Below are 22,940 nucleotides of genomic sequence, written 5' to 3'. Positions count from 1 at the left end.
ACGTCCGCCGGGACGTCCGTCGTGGCACCGCAATGGCGGACGTCACGACGGACGTCGCCGGAAGGCCGCGGATACCTCACATCCGCCGAAGACGTCCGCGTCCGCCTCTCTCGACCTAATGGCGGACGTCCCGCGCGGATGCCCAGCACGCCGGTCCGACGTCCGCCGGGGCATCCACTATTGCGGATGCTCTTTTATAAATCCCAAATTCATATTATAATTACTAGTTATAGTTTATTTGATCAACGTTATTGTTTTTCTATTATTCTAAATTAAAGCCATACGAAATAAATATGCTATCCAATAACTATTTCTTATTACTCTCTTCGTCATTTTTAATTTGTCATCATTTCATCGTGTACAAGTTTTAATAAATGTAATAAAAACTATGTTGAAAAAGTTTGTGGCTTACGAGTCCCATTTTTATATTGTAGTTTTACAATATGAGTGAAAATGAGTTAGTGGAATGTGAAAATTACCAAAAATGATAAAAGCGAAATGTGATAAATTTTGAAGGATAGACAAATATAAAAGTAAGTAACAAATTTTCAGAGATGGATGAAGTACTTGGTTGAAAATAATACTAATTTCATGTAGTCAAAATAATACACTTGGATTCTACTTTTAAATCTCAAAATTTTGAATTACATAAAAATAGTTTTGTTATTGGTAATTTAACTTTCTCCACTAAAATACTACGCACTTTTTTTTTATATTATTAATTATGTACTAAAAGTAAAAAACTTTGTTATTATAAAAATATTTACGAAAGAGATTGTCTGAGATAATAATACTAACATTGTTAACAATTATCTCAACAAAAAGAAAAGAGGACACGGCACCTGTAGCCATTTTAAGAAAATTCATAATATATGTAAAATTACGTCCATTTTATTCGAGGACACATAAATATATAAGAAATTAAGTATGAAATAGCGCAGGTGGAACGAAGCAGCTGAGTGAGAAAGAGTCCGGAGATTAGAAGAAGAAAAGGTGAAAAAAAACATAGGAAAGAAAACGTTTGTCAATCCTCAAATTTGCAGATTCCCTTGTAATCGATAGTTTTACAATTTTTGTTTTTCTTTTCTTTTCTTGTTTTTCTTCCCGATAGAAAAAATCCGGTTTTTTCTTTATAATAATTAGAAGAAATCTGTAATATTCCTGATTTTGTTCATGGAGTTTCCGATGGGGAAATGTGTACGTATATTCATGTGTGTATTAGCAGCATCAGCTACGTCGTTTCGGTTAGTGTCTTCATCATCGACTTGTGAACGCGATTCCATGGAATTTCTTCACGATCTGAATTCTCAGTGCCCCTTATCGATCCATTGCTCCTCGCCCCCAATTCAGGTAATTTATTAGTATAATTTGTTTGTTGTAAAAATTTCCCCCTATTATTGCACATAAGTGCGTCTAGGGTTTCAAGGCTGTTGCTTTTGCGTCTGTTGATTTAGAAAAATGCTGTAATTTTTGTTTTAATATTTATATGTCTGGATTATTCGATTTTGTATGCGTATGTCGGCTATTAGAGGGTTTTTTGATGTTATCGGTGTTGGATTGCACGCCTTTTTTCTCTCTCCATGTTTTCTTCTTTGTTATTGTGAGCTCATATTTCATCTTATTACTTGAGCTGTATGCTTTTGCGCAAAAAGAGTAAAATGACGTGGGATAGAATTGTATGGAGCTGATTGTTATTGGTATGAACATATTTTTTTTTTTTTGGCTTTGTTGGAAGCCTATATTGATTCTTGACTTGTTTGTTATCTTCTGTTTCGAAACTCTTTGTCATTGAAATTAGGTACCTCTAGTATTTCCCCTCAGAAGCCTTTGTAACTTCAAGTCATATTTGTACTGAAATATCAATTGCACACACACAAAGACACAACCTAATGAATGAGCTATGTTATTAAAATGACTTAACAGTGTTATGTACCATATGCAAGTGCCAAGTATCAACCTTAGGAATTCAACTACACATATATGTGTTGTGGTAGTTTCAGTTATAATAGTTTTAGTAGTTCGGTGGGATTGATATACAGGAGTGATGTTGATAAGCATATAAGTTAGGGGTCCCTAACTTAAACCAAAACCATGGTCAAAGGCAAAGGGTTAACTCCACCTGTGGAACCGATGTGGGATTCGAATCAATCTATTCCCCTTTCGAATCAAGTCCCACCATCCATTTACTGCCCCTTGACCAACATCTTCAGTGGCACCCCTTAGGTCACACCTTCGATTAGCCCCTTTTTGTAGCTGTAGGCCGTCCAGATCCATGTTCACGCTCGAAATTGATAACCATATAAGTTAAGGAGCCTAACTTAACCCAAAACCATGGTCAAAGCTGAAGGGTTGACTTCTGCTTATTTGATATCCCAAACTTTCATGCAGAGTCGATGTAGGATTCGTATCAGATGTAGTTCTATGTTTTAAGTTTAAATTGTCTTTATCTTTCTGCCATGTTGATTTTTTAGAGGTTTTCCTTTATGGTTTATATTTAATCATTTATTCATGCATTAATATGTAACTGAAGGTGAATGAAGAATCCCTTGAAAATGCTATGAGCTCCATTCAAGACAATGAATATACTGCAGTTCTTTTTTATGCTTCCTGGTGTCCTTTCTCAAGCATCTTCAAGTCAAGGTTTTCTACCCTTAGTTCCATGTATCCACAGATCAAACATATAATGGTCGACCAAACCTCAGTCCTACCCAGGTAAGTGTTTTCTTTTCCTTATTAACACCTCTTCAAGTTAAGAAGAGCTTATGCATTTCAAACAATGGTGAACCTATATTGTGTAGTCTCCTATAAACCAGAGATATGGGCATCTCAACTTATCCATCACACAGCATCAGCTTAACACAAAAGTAGTAGATGTCTATTTGCAGCCGTCTGTTGTTGGCACTTTCGCACTTCAAAATACAAGCTTGTTAACCTATGAAATTCCATTTACAAAATTTCTTTTCACTACCCAGAGCTTGTGGTCATTGCCGCATCTGCTTCAACAGTAGTTTGATTAAATGCCGGGCTATCTGAAGATGTTACTTGGTCAAATATTTAGTATGAATTAATCTCTTAGCTTTATATCAATAGTAGTACTTTTGTAGGGTAGGGTTCTTGATAGTTATGGTTTCTTCTGTTTCTTAGCTTATTCTATGTTCTAGCTCACCTCACTAAACTTTTAGATGCCATATTCAGTTAGGGAGGGTTATACTCTTTCTTTTTTAAATTGTTTGTGTTCAAGTCTTTGCTTTAGTTTAACTTGTCTGTTGTGTGCAGAGTCTTCTCAAGACACGGGATTCACAGTGTACCATCGCTACTGATTGTGAATAAAACTACTAGAGTGAGATATCATGGCCGAAAAGATCTCCATTCTGTTGTAAACTTCTACAAGAAAACTACAGGTACCAGTACCACCAATGGTCAAAAGTTGATTTCCTACTATTGTTCTTGATTGAGTTCATGCATATATATGTTTGTGGATTGATGAGTGCGTACATGATCTAGTTTTACTCAAATTTAGCTTAAGAATCTGATCACATTTATCTTCGTGTGTTTTCCTTCATAAATGGCCTTAACTACGTGTAACGTCCTAATATCAGAAGATGGCCAAAATAATTTTCATCCCTCCTTGAATTGTATCTTCCTTTATCTATGTGATGACATGATCAGTATATTTAAGCATTTGTGGGTGATGAAATTCTTTTATTTGGTTAGGGCTGGACCCTGTAGTGGATTTGGTAGAAGACACAACGTGCAATATTGAGAGCGAGGAGCGAGTATTTGGGGTTTGGAAAGGAGCATCATTGAAAGAGATTTTCTTAAGGGAACCTTATCTACTAATCTCTGTCGTATTTGTCATGTCAAAAGCTTTTTTATATCTCTTCCCAGAGATCGCATCTCATATAATGTCAATTTGGTTGGCATACATTCCTCATCTGAATATGGGGATCTTCGGAGAGTCGAGGCAGCTTATAGGTCGGGCACTGCATCTGATTGATGTAAAGAGAATTTGGAGCAAGCTAAAGGTGTGCAAGACTAGGAACTTCCACAGGGGAGCCAGGAATGCTCGGGTTTGGGCGTCTTCATTGGCCTCTGTTTCATTAGGCGAGACGTCATCATCTAGAGCATTATCTTCCAAGGACTTGTGAACCATTTTTGTACACCATTTGTTGCCACTGGGGTTTTCCCTTTTAACTGATGTAATCGTTAGTCTTTGCAGTCACTCTGGTTTCCTTGAGAAATATGTTATGTTATGTAAAGACTTGAGATATCGACTCTAGTGAGAGAAAAGCATGTAAATTTCTTAGACATATTCCTTTGGTTGTAAAATATACTACAAGTTGATGAGAACAAGTCCAAATAAGCGTAATGTGTTATTTACCATAGTGGTGAAACAAAGGCTAGAAATTAGAATAGACCCACCCCTACTAGATTTACTTCATTATTATGTGGCCTGATTATAAATATGTTTAGAAGAAGAAAGGAAGAAAAAATAAATTATGAGTTGGGTTAGCATGTTCTATTAATTGATGGCTTCAAGACAAAGCATACAACTAGTTTAATTATTCGAAATTTGAATAGACAGACATGCGCCTACACATGAATGATGGATGCATGCATTGTCTGGTCTCAACCTTCTATAGCATGCCATGTGCGAAACTATCTACTTAATTCATGTTCTTGACCATGAAATCTTCTCTTTTCTTTCCCTATAATGAGACCTTTTAAGCTGATTTTAATATGATATTTTGTCTCTTCTGCGGTTATTATTAGATGGAAAGCAAAATGGCTTAGTAGAGAATAAATACTCGTGATATTTGGATATGTGAAAGGTGTCTAAGTCTAACTTTGGTATTTATCCCTAATTATGTTGAAGATGCATGTGCTAATAGCATTATTAATACTGCCTTAATCAGGGACGGATCTAGAAAATCATTATAGAAGGGGCAAAAATAAATGTGGAGATATTTGAAGTGCTTGAGGAGGGGCATTTAAAGAAGAAACTAATATTAATTTTTTTTCTCCAATAGAATTTATACATAGTTATGAAATTTTGAGGGACTCCTTGCACATTAGATCCGTCCCTGGCCTTAATTATTGCCCGTTAACAAGATTCTTGTTTCAAGAAAATTAGGTGAATATTGATTTGAAAATGGAATCGTTATAAAAAAATTTCGCTAGTGTACATTAACTTGATTCTCTTCTTCTGTGTCTGTGTGCTTTCACTTATCTTCTTTTGCCGTGACCAAATTTTTTTTCCCATTAAGTATGCAACATTTGTTTTTCGCACTTGTTTTGGAAAAATTATAAAAATAAATAACTAAAGTGGTGAAAAAATAAAGTATGAGAAAAAATAATGTAGAAGAGAGTCCCTTTTACATTATTCTCTTTTTTACTTTATTTTTTCTACACTTTTAATTATTTATTACCATATTTCTAAAACATGTGAAACCCCCCCCCCCCCCTCGTTTTAGGGTCATTTTTTCAGAAGTTATGCGTGTCAAATTTGCTGGCAACTTCGAATTTTTCTGAGTCTTATTTTATTGCTTATAAGTGCGTAATATATATACTCAAAGCATAGATATATATGTTATCTTGTGTCACAATTAATTAATATTCATATATTAATGTGTAATTTAACTTAATTGTTAAAAGTAGTAGTATAGTAAGAACTTGCATAGAAGACAACAGTAAATGACAAGTTTGGCAATATTTTCTCAAAGAATTCTGAAAGTGGAAACTTAATTTTGGAAGACGAGTTTATTATCTAAAGAAGGCGAGCATCTCCAATGCCGGCTAGCCGATTCGGGAGGCGCGGCGGACATGTGGGATGAGTACCTCCACATCGGTGAGTCGACAGCCCCGGAATGTCTGAAATATTTCTGTGAGGGCGTGATGAACGTTTTCCGTGATCAGTACCTTCGAAGCCCTACTCCCCAAGATTGTCAGGATTTGATGCAGATGCACGGGGAGCAGCATGGGTTCCCCGGGATGTTAGGCAGCATAGATTGTATGCACTAGGAGTGGAAGAACTGTCCGACTGGCTGGAAGAGGGCCTACACGACCGGCTACAAGTCAAAGAATCCCACGATGATCCTCGAGGCCGTAGCTGATTACCGGCTGTGGATCTGGCATGCATATTTTGGGGTAGCCGGGTCGAACAACGACCTCAACGTCCTCAACTCGTCGCCCCTATTCAACGAGAAGTATCAGGGGCATCGGTCCAGCCGTCTCATTTGTGGCCAACGGCAACCGGCATGATATGGGCTACTACTTGGCGGATGGGATATACCCTAGGTGGCATGTCTTTGTGAAGACGATCAAGCACGCTAGTGATGAAAGGAAGGCCTACTTTGCGGAAAGGCAGGAGTCGGCGCGCAAGGACGTGGAGCGCGCATTTGGTGTGCTCCGGTCTCGATGGGCGGCAATTAAGCGTCCAACGCGTTTGTGGGATGTCGGATGCGTTTCCCAAATAATGTACACTTGCATTATCATGCATAACATGATCGTCGAAGACGAAGGCGTACAACCGACTAGTTGGGCCAATGACGATGAAGCCGGTCCAAGCCACGGAACGGCCACCCCTAGCGTACGACGTGGGGTACCTCTCGATGAAGCCGGCCGCCTCAAGGAATATGCCGACATGCGCCAAGTGGAAGCTCATATTCAACTCCAAAAGGATATAATTGAAGACTTGTGGGCACGGAGGACTGCACGCCGATAGTTTTTTTTCTTTATTATGTACTCCTTCCGTCCCATAAAAGTTGAGACAAAACTTTTGGGCACGGAGATTAAGAATTTATATTAACTTAATAGGAGAGATGAAAAAAGTAGGAAAGAGAGAAAGAGAGTAAAGTAAATTATGGAATACAGTAAGAGTGATTAGATGTTTTGTCTTTAGCTAAAAAAGGAAATGACTCAACTTTATTGGGACGGACTAAAAAGGAATACGACTCAACTTTATTGGGACGGACTAAAAAGGAATACGACTCAACTTTTATGGGACGGAGGGAGTAATTTTTTTTTATCTATGTACTTTTTTTTTAATGCAATTAATGAATTTTCCCGTATATGTCTCGTAAATTTAATTTCGTAATTTAATCGTAATTTTAATTCCGTAAATATAGTATATTTTGAATTATTTTTATTGCGGTTGACCTATGGGCTGACCTAAATTTGATGTGGCGAGGTGGATTTTTAATTACTGACGTAGCAGGGAGAGAGAGTGGCTGACCTATTTGCATTAGAGATGCTAGGACGAAGAAAGAAATACATCTATGTTGATGTTTAATCATTTCGAGGGAGTGCATGCGCAACATTCTTTATTATATATGGAGTACTGTTTTATTTTTTCCATTCACATAAATGTTTTGTTTATGTCCCTAATCTTCATCGTAGTAAACATTTATAAATTCTTAAAATACCCAAAATATTATATTCTGATTCATTTCGTCGGATCTTAGGTGAAATATTTTTAGTAGAATAATTAAATACCGATTTTATACACTTATATCTAATTTTAAACATATTCTGAAAGATGTTCCCACATTTAATAATTCATTCTTTAGCTCGTAATTAATTTCATAAGAGCAATAAATAAAGTAAGAGAAGCGGTATAGAAGACATAAGTGTTATTAATAAAAAAGAGGAAAAATATGACAAGGAAATCAACAGTAGATCCAAATCCGATAAGGGAAAAAGAAGATTAAGAGATGAAAATTGATCAGAAGATGTAAGCAAAAGCCATGGCCGCCAAGGAGGCGAGGAAAGTGGGAACAAAGAGGGCTGCGTCGGAAGTGGGGGACGGCGCTGGAGCCTCTGCTGCTGCGACGCCGTTCGCGGCGGAGAGTGCCACGATTGTCAATGCAACGCCCAGAGCCTTCATCTTCTTGCCCTCCATCTCAATAATAACTTTATCAAATAAGAGATGGTGAATGTTTGTGTTGTGTGAGGACTGAGGGGGTTTTTATAGTAGAGAGAAAGGGCAGCTACCTGGATGAAATGTGAAACTATGCTCCTTTTCTTTTCACTTTCTTAACGGCTACTATAAAAAGTCTAATGGTTTAATTCTCATTAAATTGTTTAGAAAAAATCTAGTGGTTGGGAAAAATTGGAATTTTTTTGAAAATCTCAGAGTTTAGAGAAATTTCAGTGAACCTCGATAGTTTCATATATTCTACTCCTTGTTTTTTGCCACGTTGGCACTTCTAACAACACGTCAGCTTCAATTTTAAAAAAAAAAATTGAGAAAAAATCAGAAAAAACTGGAAATTCATGTATTTAGATTTAGTAAAAAAAAATCAGAAAATATTTAAAGTTCATGTATCACAGATAAATAACTCCTTTTTTAATGACACAATGAATGAAAAATCTGGCAAAAAATATAAAAGGATGGAGTGATCGAATACTCCATCCGTCCCGAATAATTCGTCTCACTTTGACCGAACACGGGTTTTAAGAAATGTAATGAAAAATGAGTTGAAATAGTTAGTGGAGTGTGAGTCCTACTTTTATATATTAGTTATAATAAAATGTGAGTATGAATGGTTTAGTGGAATATGAGGTCCACTACAAAAAAAAATAAAAGTGAAATGGGAAAAATTATGTGAGACGGACCGAAATGGAAAAATGAGACGAATTATCCGGGACGGGGGGAGTATTCGCATATTATTTTGATAGATAAAATAAAATCTTTGTAGATTAATGAATGACGGTTAAGTTACAAATTACAATGATAAAATAAGTACAGAAGAGATAATTAAGAGAAAATAATATAAATAATTAAATAAAGATTAAAATAAAATATATATTAAATTAAATATGTTATTTTTTATTATTAAAAAACGTAAAATATTATAGTAAAATGACATAAAGGAATATGATTCAAATACATTAGAAATTTAGAACCGGCAAGAATTATAATTAGTAATTCTTGTAATTAATGGCCATTATCCTTTCAATTTGGAATTGTAAAACGGTTATTCCAAATAATTTAGGTAGGACTACCAATTTTCTTAAATTATCATCTATTCTATGTAAGTAAAACTAAAGTAACGTATGGCTGCCCGAGCTGCCCGGGAAGTGGACAGGTAGGAATCACTTGTCAAAGCAAAATGTGGGCCACCACCATGCACCACTATATATCCAGCCCATTAAGGGTTTCTCAGGTTTCAAATTTTGAAATAATATTTCATGATTTGGTACTGGTGGGTAAGAAATAGGTTATCATCATAGTGAATAATTCAATTCCAGTGTGAAAGAAAATTCTTATCTTCTAATCTGACCGTTTATCTTCTACTCTTCAATATTTGATTAATAATACTAAGAGTCAGATAACAATAAAATCCCTCAAAAAATATGAGCTGAGAGACAGGTGTTGCCCATCTCCTCCACTAATACAAAAATTAGGACATATCTGATTAAACACGACGTAACTTGGATTACTTAATAATGTTTGACAAATTCCATATCTAACATTAGTTTCACTAGGGTATTAAAACTGAATTATGCTAATGGTGTTGACTTATAGGATGTTGAATTATGACTTTTTGTTCATTAGAGGTTAAGGAAAGAAAATATTTTTCGTATCTAAAATGGAGGAAGCCTCTATTCCAATGTTTTGGGCTTTTGAGATTAAATGGCAGGGGCTCTTGCTGGAGCCCATCAAGAGAAGAGCGTGGAAATAAGCCCTAATATGCAAAAGAGTGATGCTAAACAACGACAATTATACAAGGATAGAAAGTAAATATAAATATTAATTATATAATTAAATATTAGTTATAGTTAGTGAATAAATTAAAAAGACTTTAGTATCCTCATCCTCATTTTAGTTTTTTTTAATCTGCATCCTTATCATTCTATTTTCAAATTTAAATTGAAGTTACATGCATTAATTATATTTTATAATTCCCAAAAAAGTAAAAAATCAATACACAAATTTTGAATATATATTATAGCAGCCATCTTTAATATGATATTGCAGCAACAACCGTATGACATAATCTTTACTTAAAATTAGCAGATTATTTTGGAAAAATATTTATATACTACGAATAATAATTTCCATAACTCATTCCAGCACAAAAATATGATATAAGATGCCGATTATTTTGGAAAAAATATTTATATACTGCTAATAATAATTTCCATAACTCATTCCAACCCAAAAATGAAATAAGATGCCGATTATTTTGGAGAAAATGTTCGTATACTAATAAAAATTTACATAACTCATTCCATTACAAAAATATGAAATAACGGATGTCGGTTTATTTGGTGAAAATATTCATATACTAATAACAATTTCCATAATTCATTGACTCATTCTATTATTCATTTGACATTTCATCGGTAACCGATTTTATTCTTACTTATGATCAAATCTATCTATTCAAATATAAATTGTTATAGCATATGCCTATTGTTCATTTGACATTTCATCAAACTTATAGAGTGCATACTTTATAAGAAGATCTCATAAATTTTAGATGTTAAATGTTTGTCTACTTAAAACTTTATGAGAAGATCTCTTAAATTTTAGATGATAAATGTTTGTCGTTAATTCAAAGTTACATGGATAATAACTTTAATTAAAGTTTCAACTAGTCATTAGTGTTAACTCAACACCTGCCAAGAATTTAAACTATTATCTTTGATTTATTGGAGTTGAGGAATGATACGTAAGAGGCACACTTTTACAATTTACCCATGTTTATAGGCATCCACTTCCTATTCTAGAATCATCTACTGTACTTAATACTTTTATATTCTAAATATCTAGATTTTTATCAATAAAAATCTACTAAATAATATCTATAATCTAGACTATTCTCCTAAAATATCTAGATATTTTTTCATGCTTATTCTAGACAATTAGACATAATATCTAGATATTTGTACAATATCTATATATTTCCATTACAAAATCAAGTTTATATTCTAATATTCCAATAAGAAATAAGTCTGGCGGGGAACAAAACAAACAAAATACTTAGAACATAGTAAAGCAAATTAAACATCGCTCGAGCAATCTGGGATTAACACGACAGGGTTGAGTCTAGAAGTTCCTTCTTGATCCTTGTATGTAGTATCTAGCTTCATTTCCATGATTATATCATACAATTTTAGTAAAGGGGTTGTCCAATAGGAAGCCTTCAATTGGTTCGCCGTTACCCGCCGGCGGAATAACTCGTTCACTTCATTTTTCAATTTTGTTTGGTCTTCTTTGAGGCTCCTGCACATAGCTTCCAAATTTTTTGAGGGTGATGATTCATGAAGGCTCAACTTTGTCTTCTTTGTTGGAGTTGCGTAGGTTGTACCAGACTCTCTTTTAGGAGTGATGTTTCTGTTTGGGGTATTGGGTTTGGGGCTTTTAGTAGGAGTACTCTTCTTGAATGTATTATGTTTGGAGCTTTTATGAGCAACCATTGTTAAAGATGAAGAATGAAGAATGTTTGGAGACAATAGGACTAAATCTGAGTTTGAAACCCTAAACTCTAATTGAGTTTGCTTTGAAATCTTCAAGAATTTATTATTGTTGGCAACAACACAACTTTCAATATAATTTTTCATCTTTATACTTCATGCGTTCATATGGATGTGTGTTTTTACCATTACTGATGTTTGTCTCAGAAGACAATCCCTACTTTTTATGTAATTAAAATCAGTAATATGCGATGTCTGCTTCAGAAGGCGATCCCTACACTACATTCATTATTGGTGATGTGATGTTATAGAGAATTTGAGCGATGGATCATATAATAGAGAAAGTAAGAGAGATGTCATGCCGTGAACATATTATGTTAATATTTATAAATTGGTTGCCATGTAACTAGCTTTGTTATTTTAATTAAAAAAATGATAATTTTATATTTTTAGTGTTAGAGCATGAGATTTGGATTTTATACATGTTAATTTGCAATAAAATCTCCTTGTTGGATGAGAATAAGTCATTATTTGAATTTTGGATTACTAGATCTCAAGCATATTAAACACTTTATCTAATCAAACAACAATGTTATTAAGATTTCTTGAATAAATCAAGAGGTTGGATGAATAAATTACTAATTGATATATCTATTATGTAACAAGAGATCTCAATCAAGACTAATATAGTTAGTATTTCTCTTACGAACCAAAGAGTTTGATGAGTATAATTCACTATGATCTAATTGTTTTCTTATGAATCAATTAGTATAAAACAACTAGGCAACGTACCTCGTGAAGAAAAGGTTGTGTGAGAATAAATTACTGATTGATCTATCAAGTTTGTAATGTTAGATCTTAAACACATTCGAAAAATCATTTAATCAAATACTATCGTTATTAGAATTTCTCTTATAAATCAAAAGATGTTGGATAAGAATAAATCACTGATTAAATTTCAGATTATTATATCTCAAGCATATTAAAAAAATTTATCTAGTCTAACAATAATGTTATTAAGATTTATTGAATTAATAAATCAAAAGGTTGGATGATATAAATCACTATTTGATCTATCTATTACTCCCTATGTTCCATAGTAATAGAGTCATTTTACCATTTTGGTACGTTCCATAGTAATAGAGTCATTTCTCTTTTTAGCAAAAGTTAACACATTTTTCTACACCTCTTTTACTCTCTCTTACTTTTCTCTCTCTTCATCTCTACCTTTTTCATTTTCCACTTTATTCTCCGTTTACTTAACTCACCTAACACAATTTTTCTTAATCTCCGTGCCGAAAAGAAATGTCTCCATTAGTACCATTACTATGGAAAGGAGGGAGTATATAACATGAGATATCTCAATCAAGACTAATGTTGTTAGTATTTCTCTTACGAACCAATTAGTATCAAGTTTGTAACTTTAGATCTTAAGTACATTCAAAAATCATTTTAATCAAGTACTAATGTCATTAGAAATTTATTTATTTTATGTTAGATCTATAGTACATTAAAAAAGTTATTTAATTAAACAATAATACACCAATTAATCTATCTAATTTTGTGTTATTAAATCTAAAGCACTTTAAAATCTGAAATAAACTCGTATAACATGGACCCAGAGCATGCTTTGAAGTTCAAGTTGAAATTTGAAATAAATTGTAATCATGTTAGTTTCCGTAATTAATACAATTCGGATACGATACATCATTCTACTTTAATTAATACATACTCCATCCTACTTTTTATTTCTTCACGAGAAGTTGCTCTTTACATAGAGAAGTGGCTATTGCCCTTATTATATCTCAAATATCAGACTGAAATCTTCTAAATTTCTTCACGAGAAGCTCTTTGTCTCTGAATAGTGAGTTGAGGAATGGCATCTCATCTCAACTTCTTATACTTATTACATTGAATCTATCCAAAACAGAAAATAAAGAATAAATTTAGTATGGTGCGGAGTAGACAAATAATGTGGTGTATAGTGATGCGTGACAATATGAATATTGAGTGGAGAATAATGTAGTCGAAGCTAGGTTATAATGGATTAGTATTTCAAACAAAATTAAATCCTATAATACGTAGTATCATCGAAAGCATAAAAAATAAACCTTAAAATTCATACAATGAGCAATGCCTATAGAACGCACGCATAACAGGAAGAGAGCAAATCTTTTTAGATTTTCATAATAGAGAGTAATATGAAAGAGATGAAATGAAATGGGAGGGACATGGGAAATGAGGCGCTATTTGTGGAGTGGAATGGAATGGGAGAGAGGGAAAAGCAGCGCCAGTTTTGGGGAGGAAAAGAACTTGGTGGGGAAAACTGAATAAAAGATATAATGGTAAATTTAGGTTTTATTGAACCAGAATTACAAGTGAATCGGGCTTTTTTTCCAGTTGAACCAATTTATGGTTGTACATAATGTGGTTACATAGCTTTTTTCTATGCAAAAATTAGTATTTGAAGAATAGATAGAATTAAAATAACGTAATGTAAATTAAATAACATTTTATAGAAAAAATATATAAGGTTGTAGGAGTATTATATAGGCTGAACATATTAATAAAGGTCATATGAGAATTATAGAGGCTGAAACAAAAATATTGGTTTGGAATTTGGATAGAATTACAAAACATCCACTTATCAGGTCGGATGCCTTGTTAGAGGAATCATAAGAGTGCTTTTCCCTTTTGTCTAATTATTTTGGCCAAATTGTAAAAAGAAACCATGAAAATATTAAATTCTGGTCTTTTTCATAAATTATAAAAAATAGTTACAAAAAAAATAATTTGTTTTCTAATTATTCCACAACAATAATATTTGGTGAAATTATTTCATGACATTCCTAAAATCCATATAACTATGCATATCATCATTTGTGAGTTAAACGATGTCATTTATTTGTGAAAACAATTTTATTTTATTGGAAAACATTAGCAATATATTAAATTATGCCGTTTATTCAGAAATTGCGAGACCAGTATTTTGACTAAATTTTCGTGATTATCGAACAATTTTTGGAATCGTAAACAAATAATTTTGAGACACAGGGTATTTCGGTCAATTAAAAAAAGTGTTAATATTCGAAAAAGTAAAAAGAAATGTTCACGGCCGCCTTCCAACACTGGGAAAGTAGTAATTGAATGGTGGAGAATAAAATTTAATTAACTTTTCTTAATGAACAAGAATTCTCAAAGCTGCAAATATGGAAATACCTACTTTATCAGTTCTCCTCATGTTCCACCCAAATGCTAATAAAAGCTGTTTAACATAATTCATTTGTTTATAAAACTTTTCGATCTTCATTTCTACAATTATACTAGTAACATTTACGTATGCACAATTACTTAGATAAATGTATGACTTTGGATTATTCAGCTAACCAAAACAAAAAGTTCAGAATGAAACAATAAATGCAATGTGGTTTAAAAGGTTATAAATATTTTCTGTTATTTTTCACGACTCATTACGGTAGGATAGTAGATTGAAGAGTTTGAGATTTTTCTTGGAAGCCAATAGAGGAAAATTTGGCCTCAAATTATATGTAGGCCAAACTTACTAGAATAAGAATAACCCCAAAAAGTTGAGAGTGACAATGTTAATAAAATAGCTTCAAACATGTCAACTTTTTCCAAGGTCGGTGATCTATATGTCCCACCCACTCCACAATCAACAACCATCATTATACATAATACTCTGTACTTACCCTTTCCATCAACTCATTTTATTTTCTGCAACTTATTTTTAAAAAATAATTATAAATAATTAAAAGAATAAAAGAATAAAATAAGTGAGAAATATTATAAATAAAAATTCTTCTCTACATTTTTATTTTACTCACTATTCGCTTTGACAATTTATTAAGTATCATTTTCAAAAAATGATTGCAGAAAATGAAATAATAACTTTACAATTATGGAGCGAAAAAAGTATATTATATCCGCACCCAAAAAATTAATTATATTCTATCATTATAATCTGCTTGTCAAAATTAACTTTAATCTATTTAGAATAAGTTTTCTTTTTAGTGAGATTATGTCTATTTTATCAATACAATTAACTATTTTTTCTCGTGGACTTTCTTATTTTACCAATTTTGAGTTAACACTCAAGTTATTCACTACTAATATTATTCAAGTAGTACTACTATGGTCTCGGAATAATACATCTCAATTATTATAACATGATTTTGTATTCTATTTAACATTTTGACCTTAAAAACGCATCTTAAATTCTTAAAAAGGAATGGAGTGAAATCGAAATACTTTGCTCATTAAATTTTATACGTACGAAAATTCTCAATGTTAACATAAAACAAAATCTCAATACATGAAATTCATACCAAAATAGTGATCTATTAAATATGATTTCTTTAGTAGTGTTGCACACATCACATACAATCATTTGGGGGCACGGATGAGCATGGACATGTCTCATTCACTTTGAAGTCGGCTTCAAAAATTTTATTTATCTAATTTCAATAAAATGATTAATGAATATATGATGAGTACTGAATTATGTAAAAAACTAACAATTTTTTTATAAGCAAAAAAGAAAAGTGAGACAATTTTTTTGATGAATTGAAAGAGTAATAAACAGAGTTCCAAGGGTAAAAAAGTAAATCTCAAGAAAGAAGTACATATGTTTTCATTATAACTTCTCCCCTCATTTCCTAGTTCCCCACCTTATATACATGACATCGCCCTCTCCATTTCTTCCCTTTCTCCTCTCTCTCATTCACTCCCACTCTGCAATCAGCAATGGATAACAAGAATACGATATTGAAGAACAGTTCAATCTATGGCTGCGGCGACATGAAGAGAAGCCTATCTGAATTTGATTTTCAACAACTTTTTGGCTCTGAGGACGACAGAAAAATTCATCACTTTGAAGGCTATCATGCTCTCTTTGCCATGGACCACACCAATCATCTCACCTTCCCTTTCAAGAATATGGTTAGTGGTATGCTTTTCATATTGCTTATATATTCAAACTTGGAATTATTAATGGGATTTTGATGGAGCTATATATACAACTTTTTTCACATTAAGTAAAGAATGCATTTTTATCAGTAAGTTTTATGCAATAGAAACTTGCAAATGTTCATGAGTTTTTCATGGAGCTATAGAAAAAACTGAAATTAATTTAAAGAATAAAAGAGTTAAAGAATATTTGCAGGAGAAAGTTTGCTTGATGAGTTTTCAAGATTCCATTTTTATCGAAGGTGCTTTGATTAGACAATATTTTGTTTATCGAATATTCCATTTTCCAGTTGTAATTTTGGTTGATTTTATGCTAAGGAAAAACAATAGTGCCAAAGTAAAGTGGTGTTTGGTTTCTTTCTGAGTCAAGGTTTTTAAAAGTGAAGATTAGCTTTTATTAAAGCTCATGCTTTAGCATTGTTTTGTCTTTATACTTGGGCAATGTGGAAGCAATGATCTTTAACCACATAAGGTTTTATGTGTCATTTAAAAGTAGGAAACATGTTCAAGGTGGTGATTGATTGACCCCTTTTCCTAATCTCCAAATAACAAGCACTTCCCTTTAAGCATTCATGGAGTTGAATGTTGATTTTGGAAGCCCTCTTTTCTCTTTCATATAATATAAGCGCCCTTTTTCGAGAATCAATAACAGAGAATTGGATACATGGTTGTTGTTGATCAATCGAATTCGTATTTGGTTGATTTGATCTAGTGCAATATCTCATATCACTTGAAGTAGGTGGTGTACTTGCAAGGTGTCTGTGTTTGTTTAGAAGGTGACAAATTCTGGGATTGGTTTTTGAAATGTCATTTGTTGTCCTAACTTTTTGGCCCTAATTGTTTGTTTATAATGTTAGATTTGGCATGGAAAACACATCATATACTTGCTTCATGTCTTCTTTCTTCTTCTAGTCCTGTATCACTTTGTCATGTTCAAAGACAGCATATGTTCCTAGAGAAATTTACCCTTTTTTGAATAGTACTAATAACTCATTTGGATAAGTTGGAAGTGTGCAAAATGATGATGACTCATCAGTTTTATTACCTCAAATTTGTATAGTCATCCCTGCACATTATAAGTTTATCATTTGTACCAGATTGAATTTCTCAAGAACATCAAGGTTCAATAAATTATTGATTCTTCTGTATACCTCTAAAAACCACCAATGGTACACTCCTACCGCGAATTTGACTACATCAATCCACGCTCTCTTCATCGAACCCTCCTCTCACTCTACAGCCTTGTCGGTTTTCAGGAAGTCCGTACAGATCCATCAACTCCCAACTCGTTAGCAGAGCCGCAGTCTTGGCCTTGGACGCCCATTGAATCCCAATCATCCATCTGTGGTAACTCAAGTCAAGTGATTCTTATTCCTTTTTTCACTTGTTTTTTGTTTGAGCCCTTCTTCTTCTTCAGTCGACAGCTCGTATACCTCAAAGGGTGCGGACAATCAAGCAGTTGGCGCCAGCAGTGGCTCATCACATGACCAATCCGACGAGGAGGACATTGAAATAGAAGCTGGTTCCTATGATCACAGCGCGAACCCCATTGATGTCAAACGCATCAAAAGGTACGTGCTTTGTGACAGAAAAATGTGATAAAAACACTCGAGATAGTAGTATGCTGATAGCGAGAAACATGGTTGCAGGATGGTCTCCAACCGCGAGTCTGCGCGAAGATCTAGACGAAGGAAGCAAGCACACTTAGCAGATCTCGAACAACAGGTGGAACAGTTAAGAGGAGAGAGTGCAACTCTGTTCAAACAGCTTGCTGATGCTAATCAGCAATTCAAAGATTCCACGACAAACAACCGCGTGCTCAGATCAGACGTTGAGGCCCTAAGAGCCAAGGTGAAGCTAGCCGAGGATATGGTGGCTCGCGGCTCATTGACATCGAGCCTGAGCCATGTTCTCCAAAACTATCTCAGCACGCCACAGGACTACATCAACAGCATTCCCGGACTGATGGGGAGCCATGCAGATAATGGCTCTCCGTATTCTGGGGTTGATCAGAATCCGGAGAGCTTCAGCAGCAACGGGGTGGTGGGAGAACCGGAGATGTGGACTTGGGAGGGTCATCCCATTTCCAAATGAAGGTTTAGGGGCTTTTCCTTGTTTTATCCATTTTATGTTTTTGGATGTGTTGTGGTGGACTTTGTGGTTCTGAATTCAGTAATACCTCAATTTGATTAACTTGTAATTATATAAGTAAAAATTGAAGTAGAATTGGGCAGGGGCCGCGCGAACGCAGGCCCCCTCGGACACAAATTATGACGTAGGCTCGACCACTTGGGCCGACCTTAGGCGGGCGCCCCTCCTGTGTGCAATGGAGGTCGCCAACCTAGGCCATGGGTCTTATGGATCGCCCATTGACCCCGTCCAGGTAAGTATGTTTCTTCATTTTGCTTCTTCCCTTTATGTATCTGCTAATCCCACACCCCATCCACTGCACTTTCGATGTGGGATATCTATTTTCTTTAACATTACTTTCTTTATTTCTTTCTATCACCATTCACAACTTCATTTCATTTTGGAGTCCATGGTTTAACTAATGTATTCTTGTGCGTTGTTAGAATTTGTTACTTCTTTTTTCCTATTTTGCAAAAATCTTAGCTGAGAACTGATCATCAATTCAATAAGTAAACTAATTGTAGGAAGTAATTTAATTTATTGGAGGGAGCAAGAAAAACACGTCTTCATAGTAAAAGAATGATTTTAATTTTAACCTCTCTATATACATTGTGGAGTAGTATGTTTCTAGTTGGTATGTATTGAATAACTATAACAAATTCTTACGCACTTAAACAGTAAACTAATTAATTAGAGAAACGTTTACACAAACATTCGAAATGGAATACTTTTGTTAAACTTTCCGATTGTGTATGTGTACATGATGAGCAACTTGAGCAGAATAAGATTTCAGACAACAAACACACTTACACACAGATAGACAAAAAGAAAGAGTATATTTAAGAAGTAGATAATTGAGACATGAAATTTGTTTTAAAATGAAATGAATCCTGTAACTTTAAGTAAGTGTAAGGTGATAGAGAGATGATGGTTGGTCATTGGAGGCCATCATTTATATCTGGGAATGTGACACATTTATAGACCTTACATTTTGAACACAAGACGCTTCCAATCTGCAAAAGAGGGAACATTCCATTGAAAGAGTGGATTGAGAAAGCATTTATTAAAGAATTTGAAATTGCATACTGCTCTGCAAGAAGGGCAACGCCGATAGATCTTGTTCTTCTCCCCTTTCACATTCGTCTTAACCCCTTTACAATACTCACACACAACCCATCCTATGCCACTGCAACTTTCACACAGTATCCCACAATCCTAACAACACTCTTCTTCATCAGCTCAATCATACACCATATTTAAATTTGTAAAAATCATCATACCTGTTCTTCAACTCTGCTGCATTTCACATAAGCCCTTTTTGACTTTGTGTTTGAGTTTAGTAATTGCTGATTGATTGGGAAACTCAAATTAGGATTCGGACAAGTGGTGCTGAAAATGTTTGTAGGAAATGCCATGGCTTATTTTGGCCTCCAATCACTTTAATTTCTTTATATCCATCCACCCAATATCTATCCATCACCCCTCTTTCTGTGTCTCTGAATTTGGCCTCATATCCATCCCCTTATCACAATTTTGCCACTAGGCCAGAATTTGAAACACTGGAAAAAGATGGAAAATTCAAGAGAGTTATGGTAAATTAAAATTGTTTTGGACATTCTATTTCAAGACAATTCATTTAGTGCAGAGTTACATTTGACATTATATATATACAAAATCAAGAATTTTTTTGAAAAATCAGTTGCTTTTCTGGACTAAGTCACAAAGCTGATTAAGAGTGGTCGAGATATTCCCGAGGCAGTCTATAAGCTTATCGCCTTGGCGTCTAGTGAAATCCATTTGAACAGCCTCAGCATTCTTCAGATCTACATCATCGGCTAGGTTTCCTTCGACGATTGCATTGATCTGCAATGCTCTCTCCCACAGCATCGTGGCCAGTGTTTGCTCTTCTGACTCTGGTTGGTCTTTTGACTCAGTATTGATCTCCTCATGCAAGCTCTCAACGACGTTATCTGTGTTCTCAGCCTCTTCCGGCATGCTGCTAGATTCTTCATGTGGTTTCTTCGTGCTCGTGAAGTATCCCCAAGGATTTTGGGTTTCAAGTCTGCGCTTTTGACGCTTCATCCTTGGTCTCTGTTTCTTGGGACCTAATTTTGAAACAATGTTTAGATGTAGTAATTGTGCATTGCTTAAGGTTAAGCAAGAATGAAACCGAGTTTTATCATTCAATCATCCCCAGCCCTCAAAAACCTCCAGACGGCATAAAATGAAGTTCATAACAAACTGCTTTTGGTTAAATGTGGAACAAACATGTGTGATGGCATATTGAAGAATCAGTACCAAACAGAAGAATATGAACCAATTAAGAACGGAATGCAAACTCTCTAGACTACCTCTACCAGCTTCTGTGAGGAACAAACGACAATGACGATAAAACCAATCAATAGAGTTTGTTTTTCTTCGATGACAAAAATATATAGCTTGGAATGAGACGGAAGGCATACAGCACTAGCCCAAACAAGAATTAGGAATAGTTCAACATTAAATGGAACTTATTAATACAACTAGAGTTACATAGATATAAACAAAACTTGAGTCCATTAAGCCATAAATAAGCACCTGAACAGTAAACCACTCACCCATGCATGCAAGCTCTCCAATTATATTGTGTGAGAGAACGAACATGCACATGAGAAAGAAAGCCAGAAGCAACAGTTAATAATAATTTCATATTTATAACGAAGGAAAGATGCTGTTTGCGCCTCTTCTATCAGTATGGACTAGATAAACATAGGAAGGATCATTTGGTACTCCAAGATGTTTTCATTTTCCTAGAGAATCTGTGTTTCTCAAGTTGGTGATATGATCCATACTATGCGAAAAACCCAAAGTTCCCATTTCTAGTATACCTAGATTAATGTCCGTGATCACGATGCATAAACATCTTAAATTAGACATTTAATGCAGATTGGTATTCACAACTAAATAGCCATGTTTTAGAATAATCTTTAAAACTTTATTCTCTCTTCGAACACACCCAAGGAAGATTTATACCAAAAAGCTAGGTAAGCAAATTAATTCCATTCCAAATTAGTACTATACCACAACAGAATCAGCCTACCTCATCAAGATACACTAATCAGCCTTTGGATTTTGGTTGAGGTCAAAAGGTTAGAGTTTAAGAAGAGTTAAAGTAATAAAGGATTGAGCACACTCACTCCACCAGCAACAGACAAAACTATTAAGCACAACATACATTACATTAGAGTGATTAAATTGGCTACAAATTCAATCTAGTGAGTTGAGCCATGAAGAATAATTCTTCAACATTTCATGTTAGGGCAATCGACATTATTGTAAAACGCACGATCAATTGCAAGATTGGAAAGGAGTAACGAACATAATAATTAGGCAAAGATTGAAATTAAAAGAGTGAAGCAAAAAGGGGGGAAATTATATATACCAGTTTGAAAGAATAACTTAGGCAATTGGGCCTGCGCATCCGGATGAGTCTCCATAGCTACTTCCTCCGGCACAGCCGCATCCTCTCCGGCGACGTTGGTAGTGAGGCAGTGATCGACGGCGGCGAAGAGGTCAGGTGGAAAGAAGCGATCGGGCGGAGCTCCTTGTTTAACCCGTCGGTAGGCGGTGAGAAGGGCGTCCCAGTGGCGCTTGCACTGATTCAAGTTGCGGTTGACGTCGATGACGTTGCAGTTCTCCACGATCTGCTGCCATTTCTGGAAGGAGGGGAGAGTGGAGCCCCAGTCGGACTCGACGGCGCTGATCTCGTTCACCAGAATTAGGGATTCCTCCGCCGTCCAGTCCGGAGCGGCCTTCGACCGGGTGCGGTGCGATTCCGACATTTTTCTTTAACCTTTTTTTTAATCTTCACAACAAAATTTATCGGACTTGTATTTGTTTTTCAAATTTTATTTCTAAATATAGCAACATCAATAAAAATTTATTCTTTCTTTTTATTAAAACAGTATCACCCAACCCACGTATTTTATTTTTTTCATGCTAACTAAAATGAGAAATAATACAATTATATGCAATTTAAAAATAAATAAATAAATAAATTATTCAAATAAAATTGCTATATTGGAAAGTTAAAAAGAAAATACTAAAATAAAATTAAAACTTATACAATAGAGAAATTAAAAGAGAAAGAGGGGGGATGGAGATAGCAAAAGACTAATTACAATATTAATTTTAGAAGCATAAATAATTATACAAAAGGTCCGTTCAAAATAAGATGACCCTATAGTCACTCAATTTTAATCTCATTGTGAACAATACAATAAAAATTGAATACAGGGTTCATACTTCATATTCTGCGGCTCCTCTTCAAGTCTCATCATATCTCTCTTCTCCTTCCAATTTGATAACAGAAATATTGTGATGCTCCTTCACTTCTCACTCTCGGTCCTTGGAAAAAATCT

The 22,940-nt window shown here is 34.4% G+C and overlaps 5 protein-coding genes and 1 non-coding gene across 8 annotated transcripts; 2 read left to right on the top strand and 4 right to left on the bottom strand.

The window, feature by feature from the left end:
- Nucleotides 1–912: 912 nt before the first annotated feature.
- LOC125185205 (5'-adenylylsulfate reductase-like 5) lies at nt 913–4,363 on the top strand. The gene is made up of 4 exons (XM_048081705.1): nt 913–1,350; nt 2,531–2,712; nt 3,277–3,401; nt 3,715–4,363. Exons 1-4 carry the CDS (start codon nt 1,174–1,176, stop codon nt 4,146–4,148), a joined length of 918 nt encoding a protein of 305 aa, XP_047937662.1. The 5' UTR covers nt 913–1,173; the 3' UTR covers nt 4,149–4,363.
- A 3,251-nt stretch (nt 4,364–7,614) lies between these two features.
- Nucleotides 7,615–7,983, bottom strand: LOC125224477 (arabinogalactan protein 12-like). Its single transcript, XM_048127881.1, has one exon. It carries the CDS (start codon nt 7,898–7,900, stop codon nt 7,724–7,726), a length of 177 nt encoding a protein of 58 aa, XP_047983838.1. The 5' UTR covers nt 7,901–7,983; the 3' UTR covers nt 7,615–7,723.
- An 8,121-nt stretch (nt 7,984–16,104) lies between these two features.
- On the top strand, nt 16,105–18,603 carry LOC125221945 (bZIP transcription factor RISBZ4-like). Of its 3 annotated transcripts, none has more exons than XM_048124295.1 (5): nt 16,248–16,383; nt 17,508–17,579; nt 17,667–17,757; nt 17,828–17,981; nt 18,060–18,603. In XM_048124295.1, the coding sequence occupies exons 2-5, from the start codon at nt 17,577–17,579 to the stop codon at nt 18,502–18,504; spliced, it is 693 nt and encodes a 230-aa protein (XP_047980252.1). In that variant the 5' UTR covers nt 16,248–16,383; nt 17,508–17,576; the 3' UTR covers nt 18,505–18,603. The 3 variants fall into 3 exon arrangements, with proteins under 3 accessions (XP_047980250.1, XP_047980252.1, XP_047980251.1); XM_048124294.1 differs by lacking the exon at nt 16,248–16,383 and adding an exon at nt 16,564–17,186; XM_048124293.1 differs by lacking the exon at nt 17,508–17,579 and having other exon boundaries at nt 16,105–16,383.
- Nucleotides 18,604–18,640: 37 nt separating this feature from the next.
- LOC125185720 lies at nt 18,641–18,801 on the bottom strand. The gene has a single exon (XR_007170225.1). It is a non-coding gene; the product is annotated as a U1 spliceosomal RNA (small nuclear RNA).
- Nucleotides 18,802–19,359: 558 nt separating this feature from the next.
- On the bottom strand, nt 19,360–19,981 carry LOC125221947 (protein BUNDLE SHEATH DEFECTIVE 2, chloroplastic). Its single transcript, XM_048124297.1, has 3 exons — nt 19,821–19,981; nt 19,627–19,755; nt 19,360–19,553 (listed from the first exon to the last, which is right to left on the bottom strand). The coding sequence occupies exons 1-3, from the start codon at nt 19,953–19,955 to the stop codon at nt 19,476–19,478; spliced, it is 342 nt and encodes a 113-aa protein (XP_047980254.1). The 5' UTR covers nt 19,956–19,981; the 3' UTR covers nt 19,360–19,475.
- A 152-nt stretch (nt 19,982–20,133) lies between these two features.
- On the bottom strand, nt 20,134–22,392 carry LOC125221946. Its single transcript, XM_048124296.1, has 2 exons — nt 21,962–22,392; nt 20,134–20,645 (listed from the first exon to the last, which is right to left on the bottom strand). Exons 1-2 carry the CDS (start codon nt 22,359–22,361, stop codon nt 20,236–20,238), a joined length of 810 nt encoding a protein of 269 aa, XP_047980253.1. The 5' UTR covers nt 22,362–22,392; the 3' UTR covers nt 20,134–20,235.
- Between the last annotated feature and the right edge of the window lie 548 nt (nt 22,393–22,940).

Source organism: Salvia hispanica, chromosome 4 (genome assembly GCF_023119035.1).
Source record: "Salvia hispanica cultivar TCC Black 2014 chromosome 4, UniMelb_Shisp_WGS_1.0, whole genome shotgun sequence".
NCBI lineage: Eukaryota > Viridiplantae > Streptophyta > Magnoliopsida > Lamiales > Lamiaceae > Salvia > Salvia hispanica.
The sequence above is the reverse complement of the archived record's forward strand: the minus strand, read 5'-3'. Positions and strand labels throughout refer to the sequence as shown.